The 23,307-nt window shown below is 43.4% G+C and overlaps 1 protein-coding gene across 1 annotated transcript in view; it reads left to right on the forward strand.

The window, feature by feature from the left end:
- frya (furry homolog a (Drosophila)) overlaps positions 1 to 23,307 on the forward strand; it is a 68,549-nt gene that overhangs the window by 28,714 nt on the left and 16,528 nt on the right. The window contains exons 25-48 of the mRNA XM_063016310.1: positions 3,239 to 3,330; positions 3,455 to 3,627; positions 4,074 to 4,234; positions 5,091 to 5,201; positions 5,958 to 6,112; positions 6,671 to 6,770; positions 6,870 to 7,041; positions 7,607 to 7,860; positions 8,544 to 8,690; positions 8,786 to 8,954; positions 9,624 to 9,714; positions 10,246 to 10,328; positions 11,633 to 11,783; positions 12,603 to 12,706; positions 13,921 to 14,088; positions 14,176 to 14,386; positions 15,992 to 16,113; positions 16,258 to 16,445; positions 16,543 to 16,637; positions 16,731 to 17,353; positions 18,002 to 18,099; positions 18,200 to 18,370; positions 18,960 to 19,100; positions 22,414 to 22,596. Coding sequence (XP_062872380.1) covers positions 3,239 to 3,330; positions 3,455 to 3,627; positions 4,074 to 4,234; positions 5,091 to 5,201; positions 5,958 to 6,112; positions 6,671 to 6,770; positions 6,870 to 7,041; positions 7,607 to 7,860; positions 8,544 to 8,690; positions 8,786 to 8,954; positions 9,624 to 9,714; positions 10,246 to 10,328; positions 11,633 to 11,783; positions 12,603 to 12,706; positions 13,921 to 14,088; positions 14,176 to 14,386; positions 15,992 to 16,113; positions 16,258 to 16,445; positions 16,543 to 16,637; positions 16,731 to 17,353; positions 18,002 to 18,099; positions 18,200 to 18,370; positions 18,960 to 19,100; positions 22,414 to 22,596 — 3,963 coding nt within the window. The remainder of the gene's footprint in view (positions 1 to 3,238; positions 3,331 to 3,454; positions 3,628 to 4,073; positions 4,235 to 5,090; positions 5,202 to 5,957; positions 6,113 to 6,670; positions 6,771 to 6,869; positions 7,042 to 7,606; positions 7,861 to 8,543; positions 8,691 to 8,785; positions 8,955 to 9,623; positions 9,715 to 10,245; positions 10,329 to 11,632; positions 11,784 to 12,602; positions 12,707 to 13,920; positions 14,089 to 14,175; positions 14,387 to 15,991; positions 16,114 to 16,257; positions 16,446 to 16,542; positions 16,638 to 16,730; positions 17,354 to 18,001; positions 18,100 to 18,199; positions 18,371 to 18,959; positions 19,101 to 22,413; positions 22,597 to 23,307) is intronic.

Raw genomic sequence — 23,307 nt, forward strand, 5'->3', positions numbered from 1 at the left:
TTCTGAAATGAGTTTTGGGCATCAATTTCAGAACTAGCATCTGTTCACCAAAAACAATGAAGTAAATAAGATAAAATATCTAGACTAGACTAGGAATCTGAAGATTGCTGGTTAAAGATACTGTTGGGCCCCTGAGCACAGCCCTCAACCCTCAGTTGTAACTAGCTTCGGATAAAAGCATCTGCTAAATACTTAAAGGGTGTTTGGTACTTTTAGTCATGCAGTGTATTAAATGCAGTTGTAGCTCGGCGGTTAAGGTACTGGACTAGTTGCCACTGTTGGGCCCCTGAGCAATGCCCTTAACCCTTAATTGCTCAAAATGTATGTCGCTTTGGATAAAAAGCGTCTGCTTGTTATGATGTGGGGAGGAAGGACCCAGGGATGCGGAGGTTTAACTAAAAAGGGTTTTTATTTACAAAATCATAAACATAATATACATAAAATAAAAGGAATAACAATAACAAAAAACACTTCGGGGAATCCCGAAGGCAGCCGGACGTCGGGGGCTGAAAAGGAACAAAAAAAGCATACAAAAGAAAAAGGGAAGCGCGAGGCGCGAACCCAGGACTCTTGCCTCCCGACCGGGAGCTTTAACAGCCTGCCACAGCGGCGCTAGTGGCAGACTCGCTCCCGGCGCTATTGAAGCAAAGAGTGGGTTCGCGAGATGGACCACCTCGCGCTGTTGGCCGAAGAAGGGGGGGTAACACCGACAATAGCTGCGTGGCATGGCGCTTTCCAGCAACTAATGCTGGCTAGAGCCATGCCAGCTACCGGGTGTGATCGATTTGCGGGTTTCAAAAGTTAATGGCAAAGGCGCCGTCACCAGCCAGGGTGGCTGGGAAGTGGCCATTTGCTCCTGCGCTCCAGAGGGCGGAACGTGACGCTGTCACCAGCGGTAGCTGGGAGGGGGTCACGTTCCTCTGGGCGCAGCCGTGGGGTCTCTAGGTGGCGGCGGCACGGCGGCTCGACGGCTCGGCGGCAGCGGCCCGACGGCGACCTGAGAGCGACAACCAGGCGGCGGCGGCGGCACGACAGCTGCGGCACTATGGCGGCAGCTTGGCGGCGGCGGCGGCGTGGTGGCGCCCACTAGCGGTGGCCCGGCGGCAGCGGCACGGCGGCGGCGGCACATTGCGGCGGCACAACCTAAAGATAAAAAAAAACAATAAACATAAAAGGACACCGCAGTGTCAAACAAACTCAAAGAAAGAAAAAAGAAACAGCCAACTAGAGCAGAAGGTGCGACGGCTACAGCTCTGCACCTATCCCTTAAATAAGGGAAGGCACAGGTGTAGCCACTTCGCCCTAACGAGCTGGCCAGGTAATAAAAGGCACAGCTCGTTTCTGCTCTGTAAGGCCTGTGGCATCAGGGAGAGATGGTACATTCCCCTGATGCCACAGAGCCTAACAGTACCCCCTTCTTAAGGAGACCTCTCCTGAGGTCTCCAGCCGGCGGTCCCGTCCCCACCAGTGGCTAAAAGCCACTGGGGGAGTGCCCCCCCAAAAAAATCTTTGGGAGAGGACGGGGTCCTCCGCTGGGTCCAGTAATGGTCGCACCTTGCTGTTATGATGTGGGGAGGAAGGACCCAGGGATGCGGAGGTTTAACTAAAAAGGGTTTTTATTTACAAAATCATAAACATAATATACATAAAATAAAAGGAATAACAATAACAAAAAACACTTCGGGGAATCCCGAAGGCAGCCGGACGTCGGGGGCTGAAAAGGAACAAAAAAAGCATACAAAAGAAAAAGGGAAGCGCGAGGCGCGAACCCAGGACTCTTGCCTCCCGACCGGGAGCTTTAACAGCCTGCCACAGCGGCGCTAGTGGCAGACTCGCTCCCGGCGCTATTGAAGCAAAGAGTGGGTTCGCGAGATGGACCACCTCGCGCTGTTGGCCGAAGAAGGGGGGGTAACACCGACAATAGCTGCGTGGCATGGCGCTTTCCAGCAACTAATGCTGGCTAGAGCCATGCCAGCTACCGGGTGTGATCGATTTGCGGGTTTCAAAAGTTAATGGCAAAGGCGCCGTCACCAGCCAGGGTGGCTGGGAAGTGGCCATTTGCTCCTGCGCTCCAGAGGGCGGAACGTGACGCTGTCACCAGCGGTAGCTGGGAGGGGGTCACGTTCCTCTGGGCGCAGCCGTGGGGTCTCTAGGTGGCGGCGGCACGGCGGCTCGACGGCTCGGCGGCAGCGGCCCGACGGCGACCTGAGAGCGACAACCAGGCGGCGGCGGCGGCACGACAGCTGCGGCACTATGGCGGCAGCTTGGCGGCGGCGGCGGCGTGGTGGCGCCCACTAGCGGTGGCCCGGCGGCAGCGGCACGGCGGCGGCGGCACATTGCGGCGGCACAACCTAAAGATAAAAAAAAACAATAAACATAAAAGGACACCGCAGTGTCAAACAAACTCAAAGAAAGAAAAAAGAAACAGCCAACTAGAGCAGAAGGTGCGACGGCTACAGCTCTGCACCTATCCCTTAAATAAGGGAAGGCACAGGTGTAGCCACTTCGCCCTAACGAGCTGGCCAGGTAATAAAAGGCACAGCTCGTTTCTGCTCTGTAAGGCCTGTGGCATCAGGGAGAGATGGTACATTCCCCTGATGCCACAGAGCCTAACACTGCTAAGTTCTGCAAATGTAATTATCCAACATTAAATATCTTGTTTTTGTGCTGATGTCATTTCAGTTTATTTACAAATACCTTCTTCTGTTTGTATTGGCACTTCACGAATCATCCCAAATTTTCTTTAACTGAGGTTTTTAAAAGGGGTGAGGGGTGCTTGACACAGTAACCTGCCAGTCAGTAAAAATAGTTCCCAGAGTTACGACCACTAGCACCTTGATAGATGTTCAATGGTAAATTGCATGTCCGGAATTAGTATTGATAGTAATTATGCTTGCTTATTTTAAAAAAAAGTGTTATTTTAATTACAGCAAGTTCCTGAAGCATTTTTTTCATTATGTTCTAGCAGCTGTAGTAGCAGTTTAAGTAACTACCTTATATAATTGTATGAAGTTCCATCCTTCTTTCCCCCAGTTGCCAAACATACATAAAAATTGGTGTTTAAAATAGCATGGATTTGTCTATATGACAAACATGTATTAAGTTTTTTATTTCATTTATCGGTGGTTTTACCACAGATGATGTTAAATATTTCGAAGCTTGGAAATGTATTAGTTTGGCCATACTGTGCAATGTTTGCTGTGGTCAGGATTTGCTGATTTGTGGGTTTTTGTATCAGAATAAGAAACGGCGGGAGAGGAGAGATCTGCTCAGGCTCCAGCTGCTGAGGATTTTTGAGCTTCTGGCGGACTCTGGAGTAATCAGCGACAGGTAAGAGGAGGGAGTATAAAAATATGGTGACATGTACACAAAGCATCAGCATCAAATGACCTCATCCTCTTTCTGTCTGTCTGCTCTCGCTCTCTCTCTCTCTCTCTCTCTCTCTCTCTGTCAGTACTAATGGGGCTCTGGAACGTGATACCCTGGCTCTGGGAGCGCTCTTTCTTGAATATGTAGATCTGACCAGGATACTGTTGGAAGCTGAAAATGACAAAGATGTGGAGATTCTCAGAGACATCCGATCTCACTTCAGTGCCATGGTGGCCAACCTCATACAATGTGTACCAGGTGAAAACACACACCACCAAAGCAAAAATTCATGTTGTTGATAAGCTCATGGTGGGTCGGTCACTTCTACTGAAATAGTTTAGCGATCAGAGTGTAGATTTTATACAGTTTATTGCAAGCGCTAACTATACATGCTAATAACATGTTATTAACATTGGCGTAAGTCAGGGGTGTCTAAACGTTTCTTGTTGGGGGCCAGATGGGATAAAAAATATGCAAACACGGGCCACAGGCTCTTTTGTAATAAAGCAAATAAACTATAATAGACCTACTGGATTACTAACAATTATTTTTATTTGAGTGATTTATGATCTATCATCGACAGTGTTGTGTAAACTAAGATTTTGAAGAATGAATTCAGAAGAAGGGGATTTACTAACAGCTTTATCGTTACAAGTCTCAGGAATTAGTTGATTAATCACATCGTTTTCTGTCTTTCTCTCCAGTGCATCATCGACGCTTCCTGTTCCCTCAACAGAGCCTTCGACATCACCTCTTCATCCTGTTCAGTCAGTGGGCTGGTCCGTTCAGCATCATGTTCACTCCTCTTGATCGTTATAGTGACCGCAACCATCAGATCACACGCTACCAGTATTGTGCCCTAAAGGTAATAAACCAGTTTAGATATAACCCTAATAATCACTCTGATCTCTCAAAATATCAAATATAACCTCCTAATTACCCAAAATATAAAATATAACCCTCTGATCGCTCAAAATGTCACTACTGGTAGCATGAGGCGATGCCTGCAGGATGTGTGTTTGTCAGTGTGTGTCTGTGCCTGAGCGTTCCTGCTCCTCTGTTCAGTAATCATGAGACGTGTGTAAGCTGATCTCATGCAGCTTGTGTAAAGTGTGTAATTTCAGAATTGAAGCAGCTCTGTAGATGTGATGGTGGAAGATGATATTAGTGTGTAGTACATTTATTGCTATGGGACGTACCTTTCACTCATGAAGTTCCTACAAGCACAGCTGTAAAAACTCAGGAAATACCTTAGCGTTATTTTTCACTGAAGGATTATACCAATGGTTTTAATTTTAAGCAAAGTACAGTCAAATCTAGCCCACCGTTTTAAAAATTAAGACAAATATTGGCACTTAAACTGGCGCCCATCTTTTTAATTATTTCTTTTGAATTATGTCATAATAATAGGGAAGATTTACATGTGTATAAAATAAACAATAAATGCAGTGATAAATTACACTAGCCCACTATTACTGGGATCAAGGGTTTGAATCCTCAGTAGGTCAGGTGTCTACATACAGACCTGATTGGCTGTGGCTGAGGGAGGAGATGGTTGAGGACCCACAATAGATTGGAGTCCTGTCCTAGAAGTGTTACTAAAATGTGCCCAGTGATTGTGAGGAAGCTGGACCCACTGCAGCCCTGACATCAGTATTGTACTACACCATATAATGAACACACAGCTAATAAAATGCTAACGTATCTCTCTTTTCCTTCAGGCCATGTCATCTGTGCTGTGTTGTGGTCCAGTGTTCGACAGCGTGGGTCTCTCACCAGATGGATACCTCTACAAGTGGCTGGATAACATCTTAGCCTGCCAGGATACGCGGGTACACGGCTTATCATTCACCATGTTAAGATTTTACAACCATTTGAACGACAGCCTTACCCTTCTGTTTTTTTATGCTTCCTGTTGCAACGTATTATGGTGGGTCTGATGCCACCAAGAGGGTGCAACACACACTTACACAGTCACATAGTCACTCACAGAAGAGAAGAGATTTACTGCAGTCAGTACACCTATAGGCATGTTTTGAGTAGGTAAAAGAACCAACAAAAGAGCAACTGCGGCTCAAATTGCAGATCATTTTGATGAGGTGAATGTGCCACGACACACAGTGCATCAAACCCTGTGTTTGGGGCTGCTTAGTTACAGGCCAGTCAGCGTACCCACGTTAAATCCTGTCCAACATTGGAAATGGCAGGCATTGGGAGTGGACATGGAAGTGCAGTGGACAAAGGTCGAATCATGTTTTCTCCAAGATCGTGTGGACAGCTGGGTACAGTAAGAAAAACTAGGATGGAATGTAGGCTGCACTGTATTTCTTGGTATCAGATACCAAAGGACTCTTTCATGTTTTGTGGAGTCCAAGTTTTAGAGGGTCTAAGCTGTTTTGACAGCCTTTTAGGCCAGTGTTGCTATTGTATTGGCTCATCTGTGTATAATATATAATACGAACAATGTACTATTCAATGTACCACATTTTTATCTTAAGCAAATATAAACAGTAAAAAAGACAATTTAACAGTAGATGGTTCATCATTTCAGATGTTATTGAGTGTTATTATTATTATCGTCTCTTCAGGTGCATCGGTTGAGCTGTGAGATCGTGGTGCTGCTGTTGGAACTGAACCCAGATCAGTCCAATTTGTTCAACTGGGCTGTGGATCGTTGTTACACCGGATCGTACCAGCTGGCCTCGGGCTGCTTCAAAGCCATCGCCACCATATGTGGGAGCAGGTGGGTATTAAAAAAACTGAAAAAAATAGTGTTTATTATTTATCATTTCTTATGGGTTTATTTTAACTTATATGCACAGTGTGCACAAATATACTCGGTTTGTATGGTAAAGCTACTTTAGTCTAGTCCAGTACCTTAACCACTAGGCTACAACTGCCCTACTGTTGCCGATTTAGGGAATATTCAGCAAATGTGATGACTTTTTTGATAGTAACTGTAGTTTTTAATTATTTGGACAATGTTTAATAACTTTTGGAATATTTTAAAGGCAAGGCAAGTTTATTTGTATAGCACCTTTCACACACAGTGGCAATTCAAACTGCTTTAAAGGGTTTAAAGCAGCAACCTGTTTTGACTGGAGCATGAAACAGTGCCACCCTGGTGTCTATAAGAATTCACATTGAGGTACATGTGGTTTGGGTTACAGTTGCCGGGTCCTTTCCCTGTAGAACTGGGCCCACCTCAACTCTGACCAGCCCAATGAACTAAAAATAAAATATTCAATTCAAACAGGTGATTACTTTTCCCCACTAACGTGTATATACATTTACTGTGCAGAAATTATCCTTGTGACGTTGTGACATTACTGAACCTCATCCTGTTCAAGGCATCAGATTCCAGCAGGGAGATTTGTGAGATTGCTATGCAATTAATGCAAGTAAGTCAGAACACTGAATACATATTTATCCAAAATGACCAGCCCTGGTGTGATGCGTTGTAAATAAATGTTTTTTTGTTTGTTTTTTTGCATGTACAGATTTTAGAGATGAAGCTGCGAGTTTATTCTAAGAGAATATTAGAAGAGAAAAAAAGCAGCATTCTGCATGGCACCCACGGTCCTCTGCCCCCTCTCTACAGCCTCTCTGTGGAACAACTGTCTGCCCAGCTTGCCAGGATGTACCCCGAACTCACCTTACCCCTCTTCTCAGGTCTGTATGTGTTTATTTTTTGTGGTTGTCTGTCTTTGTTGCTAATGAATGGGTTAATGTTTGGCAATGTTGTAATGCAATGTAATGGATGGATGGAGATAAATGGATGGATGGATGAAGATGGATGGAGATGGATGGATAGATGCATGGAGATGGATAGATGGATGGATGGATGGGTAGATGGATAGATGGATGGATGGTAATAAACATGAGGTAGATGGATAGATGGATAGAGATGGATGGATAGATGCATGGAGATGGATAGATGGATGGATGGATGGGTAGATGGATAGATGGATGGATGGTAATAAACATGAGGTAGATGGATAGATGGATAGAGATGGATGGATGGATGGATGGATGGATAGATGGATGGATACTTAATTGATCCCAAAGAAAATTTAAGAAAATGTAAGTAATAGTAAAATTAGTAATGGTCTTCCTTTATTAACCCTTTATTTTTACTTATTGCCACTAAAACACAAAAACTGCTTTACAAACGAGGCTCCTGTGTTAAAACCCGTGTCATAAACCTCTTTCCTTTTTTGAATTCTCTCGTCTGCAGAAGTCAGTCTGAGGTTTCCCTGCGCCCACGCTAACGGGAGGCAGGTGATGCTGAAATATCTGCTGCCGTGGCTGCGAAACATGGAGCTGGTGGATGGAGGTCTGCTGCCCATTACCTCCAGTCCTGCCCACCTGTTAGATAAGAGGCATGGCTTTTCCATGATCCCACCTTTATCACACCTCCCAGGTTCAGGCTGGGGCTCGGCACAGGCAACCTCGTTTGTCCTCAACAACCTCATGTTTATGACCGCCAAGGTGGGTAAATACGACCATGCCATTGTTGTGGTGTTGTGTTGAAGCACCCAAAAGCCTGTTATCATAAATTATTATAATTATTAATTCATTATTATATTTATGTACTAAAAATAATAATAGAATAATAAAAGAAAACAGAAAACCAATAATAATAACAATAAATTAATTGTTTATATCTGTATTATTTTACTTAATAAATGTTCCTTTCATTTTAATCAGCCACTTTTCCTGGTAAGGGATGCAGTGGGTCCAGTTCCACTGGGAAACACTTAGTGCAAGGCAAGGTCAGGGCGCCAATCCATCACAGGGCTTTAACTACTGATAAGAGATGAGACTGAAACCTATATTCTATATGGGGTTTGCATGTTCTCCCTGTGTCTGTGGGTTTGTTCCGGGTGCTCCAGTTTCCTCGCAAAGAAATGCAGTTGGGCCAATTGGAGCTACTAAAATTGTAAAAAAGTGTGTGTGTGTGTGTATGTGTGAATATTTGCCCTGTGATGGACTGGCGACCTGTCAGGGGTGTTCCTGCCTTTCGCCCAATGAATCAGACCCACTGCAACCCTGACCAGGATAAAGCGCTGGCAAAACAGACAATAAATGAATGAATAAATGAGTATTTCACCTTTATTCGAACATAATGCTTTGTGTAACCCATCATTAAAATGCATGTCTGTGTGTGCCAGTATGGAGATGATGTGGCGGGTTCGGAGATGGAGAACGCCTGGACCGCTCTGGTGTGTAACGAAAAATGGATCAGTAACTTACACACGGTTCTGCAGTTCCTCATCAGTCTTTGTGGAGTCAGCAGTGATACGGTGCTTCTCCAACACGTGAGTCAATACGTGATCCAACATTCTGGAAATGTTGTTTATCTGATTTAACCTCTTTTATTATTTTAACATCATTTATTCCTGTCTCTTTCCAGATTAAGAAGGTGGTGATCTACCTGTGCAGGAACAACACCAGACACACAATGATGGAGCTGCTGTTTGAACTACAGCAGACCGACCCTGTTAATCCAGTAATCCAGCACTGTGATAATCCCCCATTCTATCAGTTTTCAGCCACCAGCAAGATCTCCAGTGCCATCTCTGGTACGTACCTCATACACACACACACACACACTTTACTCAAGAGCTGCAACAACTCCATTGATAACAAAGTCCATTGATTATTTGACCTATGACATACACTATAAGGACAAAAGTATTAGGACACTTCTCATGTTTCCATCACAACAACTGTTAATGGATGTAATAAATAAGTTATATCTCAGTTTAAAGAAACTCCAGTGGCCTGCACAGAGCCCTGACCTCAGATCGCACTCAACAGCTATGGAATTAATTGGAACTTCAACTGAGACCAACATCAGTGCCCGGCAATACTACAAGATCACTCTAGAGGTCAATGTAGGGGAAATTTAGCTCACTCTATTTTAATATTAGTTGTTTTTGAAATAGGAGGTCTAACAAGCTCATTGTCAGGTGTCCAAATACTTTAGCACTTTAGTTTGTATGCCAGTTTCCCTTCTATGTGCAATATAAAAAATGAGCATGTGCAGCTGGGTAAGACCTGAAAACCACAATGTAATTTCCACTATTTTATCCAGCATTCTGATTTGTTCTCATGTGCCGTACATTGAGTTCCTAACCATGATGCGCAGAGTACAATTTTTACTCCTGTTTTGATGGTAGATGTTGCAGCTAGACTATAAATCCCTCTTCTTACTCACCTTACTCAGTACAAATGTTCTACACCAACAGGTACAACGTCCAGCAGTAACACTGTTGTTCCTGCTCAGGATATTATTGCTGACACTGATGATGATAAACTTATCAAGGAAAATGAGGACAGGTACCGAAAACACCAGATACCACCTACCATATCACGTAAACACTCGTTGTCACATACATGCTGTAATGCTGTGCCCTGAATAACCAGAGGCATCATGTACACTGCCTAGGTATTCAAAACATGGTAGCTGCCATCATGTAGTGCAGATATTCATTCATTCACTGTCTGTTTGACCACCGCTTTATCCTATTCAGGGTTGTGGTGGGTCTGATTCACTGGGCGAAAGGTAGGAAACACGCCAGAGAGGTCACCAGTCCATCACAGGACACACACACTCACACACACTCGCACACTTAGGGCAATTTAGTAGCTCCATTTAACCTGACTGCACATCTGTGGACTAGTGGGAGGAAACCGGAGCACCCGAAGGAAGCCCACGCAGACACAGGGAGAACATGCAAACTCCACAGAGAAAGGACCCTGGCCATCTTTACCTGGGAATTGAACTCAGGACTGTTTTTCTGTGAGCCACCGTGCCACCATCCTGACAGGAAACTGTGTTATTTGTGTGTGTGTGTGTGTTAATTACAGGCTGAGCAGTATGTTGAGGACCCATAACCGCTTGGAGTCTCGCCACAGCAACAGTTCCGGAGGCTCGTACGATGACGAAAAGAGTGAGTGACGAACATATTCATTAGCCTGTTTCCAATTATTTCTCTCCGTGCTGACAAAAGCATCACAGTAAATCCTAGAGAGGCTCAAATGCAGCCTTATTAATGGAGCTTGTACAAATGATGCTTAGCAAACGTGAGACCGATCACGTATCTTGGACTCGGTCAGGACGGGCCATGTGGTTTGGTTGGAATTCCAGGGCAGTGTACAAAGAGTGAAATTTTATTCAAAAAAGTTTAACAAATCCTGAGTGCTGGACGGTCGGCAGAGTTCTACTGTGATTTACAATACATGTTTTTAACAGTTCTGATCATGGGAACGTGGTGTCACATAGTAGACTGAGTAGCACTGAGTACAGAGAGGATGTTGAAGAACAGAGCTGAGGTGTGTATCCCTCAGGTTTATGGGTAGGATGGTAGGTTTGTGGTCTCCAAGACAGAGCTGGAGCTCTGATCCTTAGGACAAAGCAGGAGTTTATACGATGGTTCTTTAAAAGGTTTCCACACTTATTAAATAGAATTTAAAAAACAAATGACATCTTTTCTACAGTCACCTTCCGAGCATTTTTTCCAGCGTCGTATCAACTTTTTTGGTTGAGCCCGTAGCCACTGATGCACCGCTGCTTTCACATCATCATCACATGAAAATCTTCTTCCCCTTAAAGCTTCTTTGAGCGTCCAAAAAGGTGGAGGTAAATCCTTTGTAATAAATAATAATCATAAGCTTTCTCAGTCTTTCAGACACGACCGATTACTCCTCCTCCACCCTCACGTTTATAACCAAAATATAAATGTGAGGAAACTTTTTGAAGATCCTTCATAATTCCAACAACTGAGCAGGTGCTTCTACTGTTATATGAGAGAAAAGAGTTGCAGTTGGAGTATCCTGGGACAGAAAAGATGTTTGTACTCATCAGGGTTTAGCAAATGTTTGTATCCCCCAAAATGAAGCAAGGGATGTTAAACCACAGGAGACCCAGTAATTCACTAAACATAGTTTTGGAGGTTTTGGAAGTGTAGACAGTGATGTCTCCTATAATACGTACCTGTATGTGTGTACAAATATTACAGAACAACATCTAGGACACATAATCATTTTATTTTCTATTTCGTACAGACTTTTCCTGTCTAACAGTCATTTACAGGCTTTTATTTGCATCGTGTTCAACTAATGCTAATGTTTGAGCTTTTAAACTGCCTGTGTTTGCATAACCTGCAGACATGCACAGAACTGCTGGATTCAAGTCACGAAGTACGAAAGCACGAATATAAAACATGACACTAATGAAAATCTCTCTGACATTCAGGTGAACCTCTCCCATTGTATGCTGACTGGCTGATCAACGTGCTGGAGACCAATCAGCCGCTGCCTTTACCCATGCCTGCTAACGGAGGCTGCTGGGCGCCTCTGGTAGACTACCTGCCCGAAACGGTGACCCTGCGAGGGCCTTTACACAGGTCAGCTCACATATGAAACGTACATATTTATATGTATTACTTGTTGGAACAAGTGCTGAATTCTATAATGTACATTCTACTTAATAAAGGTTTTAATTGATTGAAAAGCATGTTGGTCAAATCTAATAATAATAATAACACATTTTTATACTGGTATTTTTGATAACTTAAAGACACTTACAAGGTAATGATTACAGGGATTTATTTATTTATTCATTCATTTATTTATTGTCTGTTTTACCACTCTTTTATCCCCCTTTTATGAACTTTTCTTTCATGATGTAAAACCACCCAGTACCATTTGCAAAAAGGTATAATAACCTCATACCAGGATGCTTCCGCCTTCATACTTTATGATTTTTTTACAGCATATAGTTTATCTTTAATTATGTTTATAAACAACTTTCTGTTTACATTAATGAATACTAGGTCAAAAGACATTGTGGATATATTTGCAACAGATCTTTGCACTGGAAGGATATTAAATAAATACAAAATAAAAATGAAGACTTTCCCCCTACTATGTGACTAAACACATGCTAAAAATGAGCAGCATTCTTGCTTTGGTCCTGGCTCCTGGGTTTGATCTGCGTGAGTTTACTCCGGGTGCTCCGGTTTCCCCTCACAGTCCAAAGACATGCAAGTGAGGTGAACTGGAGATACTAAATTGTCCATGACTGTGTTCGATATAACCTTGTGAACTGATGCATGTTGTGTAATGAGTAACTACCGTTCCTGTCATAAATGTAACCAAAAGTGTAAAACATGACGTTAAAATCCTAATAAACAAACTTGCTTTGGTTCTGTGTTGTTGTACAGGTGTAATATAGCGGTGATCTTCATGACGGAGCTGGTGGTAGATCACAGTGTGAGAGAGGACTGGTCCATACATCTGCCCGTGCTCCTCCACTCCCTCTTTCTGGGTGAGATATTTACTTTTTATTTTTTCCCTTTTAATGAGAATGAGAATGGTGGTGTGTGGCGGCACGGTGGCTAAGTGGGTAGCACTGTCACCTCACAGCAAGAAGGTTCTGGGTTTGATCCCCAGGTGGGGCAGTCCGGGTCCTTTCTGTGCAGAGTTTGCATGTTCTCCCCGTGTCTGCGTGGGTTTCCTCCGGGTGCTCCGGTTTCCTCCCACAGTCCAAAAACATGCAGCCCGGCTAATTGGAGACACTGAATTGTCCTTTAGGTACCTAGCCGCTAGGATGCATAAACCAGTGCATTGTAGTTCCGGTCCCAAGCCCGGATAAATAGAGAGGGTTGTGTCAGGAAAGGCATCCGGCGTAAAAACTGCCAGATCAATAATGCGGATCACGATCTGCCGGCGACCCCTAAGGGGAGCATCCGAGGAAATAGATAGATAGAGAATGGTGGTGTGTGTTCAAAATCTAATCAGAGTCAGAATGGTAAGACAGATTTTGCCTTATTTACTGAAACAAAGGTACTAAAATGCTTCTTTTGTTTGACTCTAAAGTTACATATTGTACTCCATTTACAACTGCACAACAAAAAATACCCATATCTGTTCTGTGTAATGTTCTTTGTAAAAATACAATCCACTGTTTGTTAGAAGGGACATGGATTGTAACACTTTGGGCATCCGTATCATTTTTTTTGCCCCCAACCTCCCACCACCACCCCGTGGCATTTACATATGCCATTTCCAAAACCTGACCCTAGTGTAGGAGATTAGGTACCTTGGGATCTTGTTCACGAGTGATGAAAGAAGAGAATGGGAGAATGGAATAAATGCATTTGGTCACGGCAGCAGTTTTGCAGTCATTGTTCCGTAGTCCTTAAACAAAGTTCTCTGTTTGCCAGTCAGTCTACGTTCCTATCTTCACCTGTGGTCGTGAGCTTTAGGTAATGACAGAAAGAGTAAAGTAACAGGTACAAACAGCAGAAATAAGGTTCCTGTTCAGGGTTGCTGGGCTTACACTCCATGACAGGGTGAGGATTTTAGCAATCTGGCAGGCCTCGAAGTAGAGTCGCTGCTCTTACGGATTGAGCAGAGCCAGTTGAGGTGGTTTGGGCATACGTAACACTAATAAATAAACTGGGTATTCATAAAAGACCTTTTATTAAAAAAAGAACATTATTTATGGTTTAATTATACTGTGTTTTGTTTGGGGATTAGGAATGGACCATTGTCGACCTGAGGTGTTTGAACACTGTAAGCGTCTCCTCATGCATCTGCTCCTCACGCTGTCCTGCAGCAGGAGTTTTCCCTCCATCTCCTCCACACTGCTGCACTCCAAAAATTCTGGTACCCAACCCACCTACCAGCCCGACTTCTTCTACACAGGTATGTCAGCGGTCATGTGACCTGTCTGTACATCAGTAATTCTCCTGCCTCTGTTCTTCATCCACTGTGCCTACATTTTGTGTCCAGGTGGCATTGATTTTCTGCGGGATGCCCAAGCGTCTCCGGTGCCCGACTCTGGCTTGAGCTCGTCTTCCACGTCGTCGAGTCTGAGTCTGAGTCTGGGCAGCAGCAGCAGCAGCAACCTGCCCCATTTCTCTACTGACGAGTCGGAAACACTGGAGAGCAGCACTGAGAGCGATGAGAAGAGCTGCAAACTGGTGGAGTTTCTCACCACACGGTACACACACTCACACACACACACACACACTTTTTATTTTAAAGTTTAATCACTACCAGGGGATAGTATTTAGCGGTACAAGAAACGATGATTACAAGAATATGTACATTGATTATACTTCTATGAGGCATTGTATCACAGCGGCTTGTTTCTGGTTACTGTCTGTGGAGTTTGTCATGTTCTTCCTGTACATTTCACCCAGGTATGCTTGTTTCCTTTTAGCATTTAAAAAATTGCTTCTCTATTTTCTTTGGGTGCGGCAAGGCTGATACAGTGTTTGTCCATATAGACAGTCCTGTTCAGTGTCATAGGACATTCCTTCTTCTAATTCTGCAGGAAAATAGTGCACATTGATATAATTTTGTACTAGTCATACTTTAATATTACTGCTTACCAGGCTTTAGTTCTCAGCTGGGGTGAGAAAGCTCCCTTATTGCCACAAGTGTTAAAAAGTAAGATCTACAGCAGTTGTAGCCTAGTGATAAAGGTACTGGTCTAGTTATTGAAAGATCGCTGGTTCAAACCCCACCACTGCCAGGTAGCCACTGTTGGGTCCTTGAGCAAGGCCCTTAACCCTCAATCGCCTAGATTGTATACTGTTGGATAAAAGCATCTGCTAAATGCTGTAAATGTAAATGAAAGAAAACTGGAACCTTGGCCAGGTTGAACTCCTGTGTACAACCTGTCCCTGGGTAGCAACGGACCCACCGTGACCCTGATCGGGATGGCGCAGTCAGTTGAAATGAATAATTAAATAATGTTTTAGTATTTATTGACGAGTCCTGTAGGTGGTGAGAAGCCTTAAACATGCCAATGACGAAATGAGAAAGCAGCAAATCTTTTCTTCTTCTTCCGCCTAGTGGCGAAAAGATGTTACTACAACACATTTTCCCCCAGTATATTTTAGTGTTTAATTAAAAATACAGTTTTTTATTAATTTTAGTGTGTTATTTAGTGTTCAGTATGTGTTTGATATATATTATGATGTCTGCATATTTTAGTTTCAGATCGTTTTAGTTCTAGATTAGTTGTGGACGGTGTGTTCCACCTGATCATTGTTTACCTTATTGAATAGGTGTAAAAGTTAAAAAAGCATTTTATATTATTTTGGATGTTGTTTTGTTATGTTTTATGTTATCTTGAAGTATTAGCTATTTTGAGTGGGGGCGCAGCAGTAAATTACGCTAGAACACTACTACTGGGATCCAGGTTGCTATAGGCCAGTTGGGTGTCTGCATACATATATGTTAGGCTGTATCTCTTTGGGAGGGGGTGACTGAAGCACAGAGATGGATTGGCGTTGGGTCAAGGGTGTGTTACTGCATTGTGACCCACCAATACCCTGACCTGAAGTGCTGATTGTAATAATTGTTGCATCATTTTATATTTTGGTGTAATAATGTATATTATGTATGAAATTGTGGCTTTGATTTGTATAATAATGTATTTTATTTATGTAATTTGCATTCCCTATTATAATATAGGCCTTAATTTACATTATTATGAATGTAAATTACACTTTTATTTAATCCTGGTCTAAATATTTATATATTGTATTATATTTATTTAAATATATATATTTATATATTTTTTTTATGCTTTTAGGCCATTTGGACCGTTATGGTGCCATGAAGACATCACCCCAAAAAGCCAGCAGTGTAAGAGCACAGAGCTGCTAACCAACTTCCTCCGCCATGTAGTCTCAGTTCTTAAAGAGTCCAAACCAGGCAAGTTTATATACACATGACATGGAAAGTTTATGTACACTTGTGAGGGTCATGTATGTCATGGCAGGAGTGCATCTGTGGGAATTTGTGCCTTTCAGATTTTCAGTTGTAATGTTTTTGTTTTTCTGGTGGTTGGATGTCTAGGGGCATGGCTGGAGCAGCAGCTGAGTGATGTGGCTTTGCAGACGGCCCTGTCCAGCTCGTCGAGACATTATGCCGGTCGTTCCTTCCAGCTTTTCCGTGCACTCAGACAACCAATTTCAGCGCTGGCCATGTCCGAACTGCTGTCCAGGCTTGTGGAGGTGGTGGGGGAGCACGGAGAGGAGGTACAGGTAAGACCCTGTGCTCACGAGACTAGGTAGAGTAGGGGATGTTTGGTTGCCAGGTTCTTCCTAATCCAGCAGTGACTTTGTGATGTATCAATATCAGGGTTACGTGATGGAGCTCCTCCTTACTCTGGAGTCTGTGGTGGATAATCTCGCCGAATGCCTGAAGAAATGTGATTTAATGGCTGTGCTCACCAGGTACGAACTCTCATATTTTGTTCACTTTTTGAATTCACTAGATCATGCAGTGGATTATATTTTGTGTTGTATTTTATTTTCATACCTCTCTAGAGCTTCATCTCCAGACCTCCTGACAGAGAGCAAACTCTCAGTGAACAAGAAGAGCAGCAGTCAGCTCGATTTGATGCCCGGCTCTGGAACGGCGTCTGAGAAAATCCGCCATCAGCGGAGCTACTCCGTTCCTAAACGCTTCGGTGAAGCAGAGCATTCTTCGGACATTCCTCGAAGTGCCACCCTGGACCGCATCAGTGCCCGCGCCCAGCGACGCCAGGGCAATTTAGGCAAACTTCGCTCACACTCGTCCAGCGTATCCAACTCCTACAGGGAAGATGTTGTTTCCACCAACCCTGCCAACGCAAACCACCCTCACAACCTTCTAGCGACCATCTTCTGGGCAGCTGTGTCCCTTATGGAGTCAGATTTTGAGTTCGAGTACCAGATGGCACTGAGGCTGCTGGTCAAGCTGTTATCTCATATCACTCTGAAGAAGCAAGAGAACCGAGAGAAGCTGGAGAAGATCCAGAGCCAGCTGAGGTGGAACGGCTTTAATGGGCTCCAGCAGCCCATGCTCAAGGGTTTCACATCTGCTTCCACTACAGAGGTCACACTGCAGCTCTTCTCTCAGCTCACGCCTGTTTCTCGCCTGCCTGTGGTGGACACGTCCCAGTCCATAGGTATGCAGCTGGCATTTCGCAGTACATCTCTGGATTCCTTATGATTAGGGCCCTACTAAATTCATGAGACCTCATTTATCAAAACTCACAGATTTCATGTATTTCACGTATTTTTAAAGAAAAGTGCCACAGGATTACACTCATACACAGCACAGCTACCTTAGGGGTTGAATGTAAACCTAGAACATCCAGCAACGGTGCGAGGCTTCATGTTCTGTCTCAAATATGAAAATACTCGTCCGTGTTTTGACACCCCTCTCTGCGTCCACAGAATTGGTTACCTGAGTCGTGTTTTTAGCTGCTTTAGACTTCGACATACTGGATATTTTGACTAATCGATTGCTAACTGAATTGCCGTAGAATTGTTAGGAACACCTCATAGTGCAAATTAACCAGTAAAGTGAGGCACTTGAACGCTATGCGAATGAAAAATGTTAAATCGCTAAACACAAACCTTACATTTGGAATTTTACAGGAAATTGCATTTTACATGGGAAACAGTTTATTTCACGGTCCGTGAATCGGTTTTCACAGCCGTGAATTAGCTAGTGCCTTACTTATGATAAATCATTTTAAACGTAGGTTTAGCACAGATAGTACTGGTGCAGTCTTGTTTTAAATGCTTGTCCTGTTGCTGTTGTTTTTTAGGTTTCATGTTGAACGTGCTGTGTCTGCTCCCTCACCTGGTGCAGCACTTCGATTGTCCCACTCAGTTCTGTAAGGACGTAGCCGAGAGGATCGCTCAGGTGTGTTTAACTACACATACACACACACACACACGTCTGAACATTTCTGTTAAATCACTTGAGATTCATTGATTTCTCGTTGATGATTTGTCGTGTGTAGGCGTGCCTTGTTGAGAAGAACTCCAAGCTGTCGAATTTGGCCCACGTGATGATGCTGTATAAGACTCACTCCTACACACGCGACTGTCTGTCCTGGGTGAACGTGGTGTGTCGATACCTGCACGAGGCCTTCAGTGAAAACACACTGTGCATGGTGACCTACATGGTGGAGGTGAGAACACACAGAACCTGCTAATCTGGGGCTGAAATTGGGTGGAATTATTAAAAATTATACTGCAACCAGAAATACATTGATTATATTTATGTTAATATCATAATTCTTTATGTTATGTTAAAGTCAAATAAGTGCCATTTATACACCAATAACTAAATAATAATAGCAGGTAATAATAAAACTATTGTTAAATATATAAAATAAAAGTACAAATTGAAATTTCTACTACTACTACTACTACCACTAATAATAATAATAACAGTAATAAATTATTATTATTATTATTATGAAGAGGAATGCTTTTATTTGTCATATATACATACACACAAGTTGATTTCCCAGCTGGGCAGCCGGGGTCCCTTCTGTGTGGAGTTTGCATGTTCTCCCTGATAATGTATTTATTTATGAGTAAATGAAGGAAATATAACCAGTACTGCATTAAGCTCTGAATGAATCAAGTACTGCATTAAGTACTGCATCAGATAATTAAATTCTGCATTAAATACTGAATTATGTACGGACTGCATCCAGTACTTCATTCACCTGCACTGTATAATAGCCACTCTTAATGTTGCTGTGCTGTTAGTTGTTGGAGAAAGGATTACCCAGCATGCAGCAGAGTCTCCTGCAGATTATCTACAGTCTGCTCACACACATGGACCTCAGTGCCATCCAGACCAAGAACTTCAACACCGATGTCATAAACACCATCGACAAGTTTGTTCAGGTACGATGCCATCACTTGTTTTCTCTTTCCGTGTTCCTCAGCTTGCACACTTGTGTTTGTAAAGCTCACATTTAGCACATCTTAGCATATCTACACACATAAGAGAACATGTTTAACTTTTAAGTCTGTAACAATTAAATGTTGTTTTTACTCCTAAGTGAAGTTTCTTCTTGGTCGGATCAGTGAGTGTGTTTGGGCCTGATGATTATGCGGTTTCTCCCATTTTCTCCCAGTTTAGTGTAGTCAATTTGTCCTCCGCTGCTGGGGATCCCTGATTTTTTTTGCAGTTGACGGAACCTTAACGGAACCCTTTTCCACCCATGGACTCTATTCGCCAATCAGGGTCCTTACACAGCGCTTGAAGACCCCACCCACATAGTCTGGGCCAATTATGCCCGCTAGATGGCGGCCAGCTGACTGGTGGCAACGCCGACTTTCGAATCGAGTTCAGAATCTCGGCGCTGGTGTGCTAGTGGAATATCCTGGGCGCGGAACTTACTTTATTGTGCAAAACTTTAAGTTTAATGTATAATGTGTAAAAATAAATATGATCAAATCTGCTACGTCAAAATCATCATACATACAGCATATATGTAATATTTATGCTGTTTTAACTTTAACTCTGATTGGATCTTTGATCGCTTGGCATATTGCTAAGCATTTGATCAACCAAAATTGGACACATACTGTCCACTACAGTTCACATAAACACTGCCACATCACCCCACTGCTGCATTCTCCTCACTGACTTCCTGTAGCCACCCGCATTCGGTTTAAAACACTGATGCTTGCCTATAGAGCCAAAAATGGACCAGCCCCAAGCTACTTTAGAGAACTAATAAAACTCCAGTCGGTACCACGCAACCTTCGAGCCACTACTCTCGCTCAACTTGATCCTCCACCCAGAACGCGAGGAAGACGAGCATCAAGGCTGTTTTATGTACCAGCACTCAAGTGGTGGAATGAACTTCCTCTGTACATTCGTACATCTGAGTCTCTCACCGTCTTTAAAAGATGATTTAAGACCCAACTTTGTTCTAACATAGCTTCCGCAGATTTGTACTCTTGTTGAAGCTAATCTGCCTTCCTCTTTAGATTACCACCCTGAATTACCCCTGACTCACCACCACAGGGCTTGACAGTAGGTGTTAGTGGGTTTGAAAGCCTCACCGTTTTCATTTTTTAAATGAACTTCTGGTAATTGTAATCAAACAGCCCAGTCTGGTTACAAATGCTTTCTTCAGAAGACTTCCAAAAAAGTACTGAAAGCTTGCTTGACTGAGGACATTGACACGTGTTCTACACAACTTTATTTTATACCTTTTATCTTCATTTTTGACCCAGCAGATTTTTTTTAAACTGTAAAAGTCTTTTGTGAACGTAAAATGATGTGTTCCAATCATTTAGTCACGGAAAGAAAAGGTTTCAGAAATGATTAAAGTTTGGGCAGTGAATGAAGAGACACACCCAGCAGCAGCAGCCCTGTATAAACACTCTGCCCTGCTGGCCTGCGTCCACATAACTGAGGACACACACACCCACTCTCTCTCTCTCTCTCTCTCTCTCACACACACACACACACACACACTCACTCACACACTTCAGTGGAGTTTAGCTGTTCAGAGGGAGATCCATGTTGGAGAAGAAAGGATCTGTTGCTTGTTCTTTAGCTGTGTATGTACATGTCTGTTTATTGATTGAGGAGTGTGGGGGGCGGGGGCATACATGCATATATCCTTAACTGTAAGTACTGTTAACTCTAGCATTATGTGATTTTGTATTTTACAGATTTAGGGTAGGTCACTGTAGAACTTTTTAGGATTAGTTATTTAGTGTTATATGAGTGGGTATGAGGAGAAGGATTAGGATTGGGTTCGAGGAGAAGGATTAGGATTGGGTTCGAGGAGAAGGATTAGGATTGGGTACGAGGAGAAGGATTAGGATTGAGTACGAGGAGAAGGATTAGGATTGGGTACGAGGAGAAGGATTAGGATTGAGTACGAGGAGAAGGATTAGGGTTGGGTACGAGGAGAAGGATTAGGATTGAGTACGAGGAGAAGGATTAGGGTTGGGTACGAGGAGAAGGATTAGGGTTGGGTACGAGGAGAAGGATTAGGATTGGGTATGAGCAGAAGGATTAGGGTTAGGATTGGGTATGAGCAGAAGGATTAGGGCTGGGATTGGGTACAAGGAGAAGGGTTAGGGTTAGGATTGGTTATGAAGAGAGGTGTTAGGAGTAGGATTGGGTATGAGGAGAAGAATTAGAATTATTTTTGGGTAAGAGGAGAAGGATTAGGGTTAGGATCGGGTATGAGGAGAAGAGTTAGGATTGCGTATGTGTACCAGGAGAAGGATTAGAACTGGGTTTAGGTACCAGGAGAAGGATTAGGGTTGAGATTGGGTATGAAGAGAAAGATTGGGGTTAGGATTTGGTATGAGAAAGATTAGGATTAGGGTTGGTATGAGAAGAAGGGGTAGGGTAAGGACTGGGTACAAGCAGAAGTGTTACGATTAGGATTGGGTTTGATGAGAAGGATTAGGGTTGGCATTGGGTATAAGTAGAATGATTAGGATTGAGTATGAGGAGAAGGATTAGGGTTAGGATTGGGTATGAGCAGAAGGATTAGGGCTGGGATTGGGTACAAGGAGAAGGGTTAGGGTTAGGATTGAGTACGAGGAGAAGGATTAGGATTGAGTACGAGGAGAAGGATTAGGGTTGGGTACGAGGAGACGGATTAGGATTGGGTATGAGCAGAAGGATTAGGGTTAGGATTGGGTATGAGCAGAAGGATTAGGGCTGGGATTGGGTACAAGGAGAAGGGTTAGGGTTAGGATTGGTTACGAAGAGAGGTGTTAGGAGTAGGATTGGGTATGAGGAGAAGAATTAGATTTATTTTTGGGTAAGAGGAGAAGAATTAGGGTTAGGATCGGGTATGAGGAGAAGAGTTAGGATTGCGTATGTGTACCAGGAGAAAGATTAGAACTGGGTTTAGGTACCAGGAGAAGGATTAGGGTTGAGATTGGGTATGAAGAGAAAGATTGGGGTTAGGATTTGGTATGAGAAAGATTAGGATTAGGGTTGGTATGAGAAGAAGGGGTAGGGTAAGGACTGGGTACAAGCAGAAGTGTTACGATTAGGATTGGGTTTGATGAGAAGGATTAGGGTTGGCATTGGGTATAAGTAGAATGATTAGGATTGAGTATGAGGGGAAGGATTAGGGTTGGGTATAAGGAGAAGAGGCTGTAATTCACTGCAGAGGCTTGTGGGCGTGTGTGTTCCGTGTATGTCAAAGTTTTGTTGTGTGTGTTTCAGACGGCACACTGGAAGGAAGCTCTGAACATTCTTAAGCTGGTCGTGTCTCGATCTGCCAGTCTGGTCCTCCCCTCGTCCCCTTCAGGCAGGAGCGTCTCCCATGTGGATGTCAGTCGCGTGTGGGACACGGCGTCTAAATCTCTACCCGGCAAGACCCTTGATTTTCACTTTGACATCTCGGAGGTGAGTCTGAAGTTTTCTGTGCTTTGTCATGTTTTATTTTCGGTTTGGAGCTCATGTGTCTGATTCCCCTTCTGTTTCAAGTGTGTGTGAACGAAACAGTGCCAGAGAACAACTCAGCGCTGGCACACTTGCCCAGTTTAACCCTGGCTGGGTCTTTCTGGTCTGCCTGTACTGTTTATCTACTCGTTCTCTGTCAAAAAAAGTCTGTTCTTTATTTTTGCTCATACTTCTAGAAACAGTAACATTTCCTAAAGGCAGCGAAGGCATGTGGGAAGGTCTAGAGCAGTCGGTGTGGGAACCGTACACAGAGCTATTTGTGTTGCTGCATGAATTCCAGGAAATGATGTCAGTCCGGTTGTGGTGCCTTTCATCCCAAAGCGAGGCAGGACAGCAAACAGCTCCTCGAGGGGAAATAAACAGAGACTGTAAACACACCTAAGCTCTTACAAACACCTCTATTGATTGTTTAGTCTCACAGAACAGAAAGTCAGAGACATAAAACAGCTGACTTGGTCGATCCAGTCAGAGAACCACTGAAACTTTTCAGCTGAATCTGACTCGGATTATTGGCTCTGACTTTTGTAATTGTTTCTGAGCCGAGCTACTGAGAGGACTGCAGATAAATGAGCTCCAGTCCTCCATCAGGTGATTTAGTGATGGTTGTCAACTCTGGTAATGTAAGCCAGATGACACATAGGAAAGAGGAAAAGG

The sequence above is a fragment of the Trichomycterus rosablanca genome, chromosome 20 (assembly GCF_030014385.1).
Source record: "Trichomycterus rosablanca isolate fTriRos1 chromosome 20, fTriRos1.hap1, whole genome shotgun sequence".
In the NCBI taxonomy this organism is placed as follows: Eukaryota; Metazoa; Chordata; class Actinopteri; order Siluriformes; family Trichomycteridae; genus Trichomycterus; species Trichomycterus rosablanca.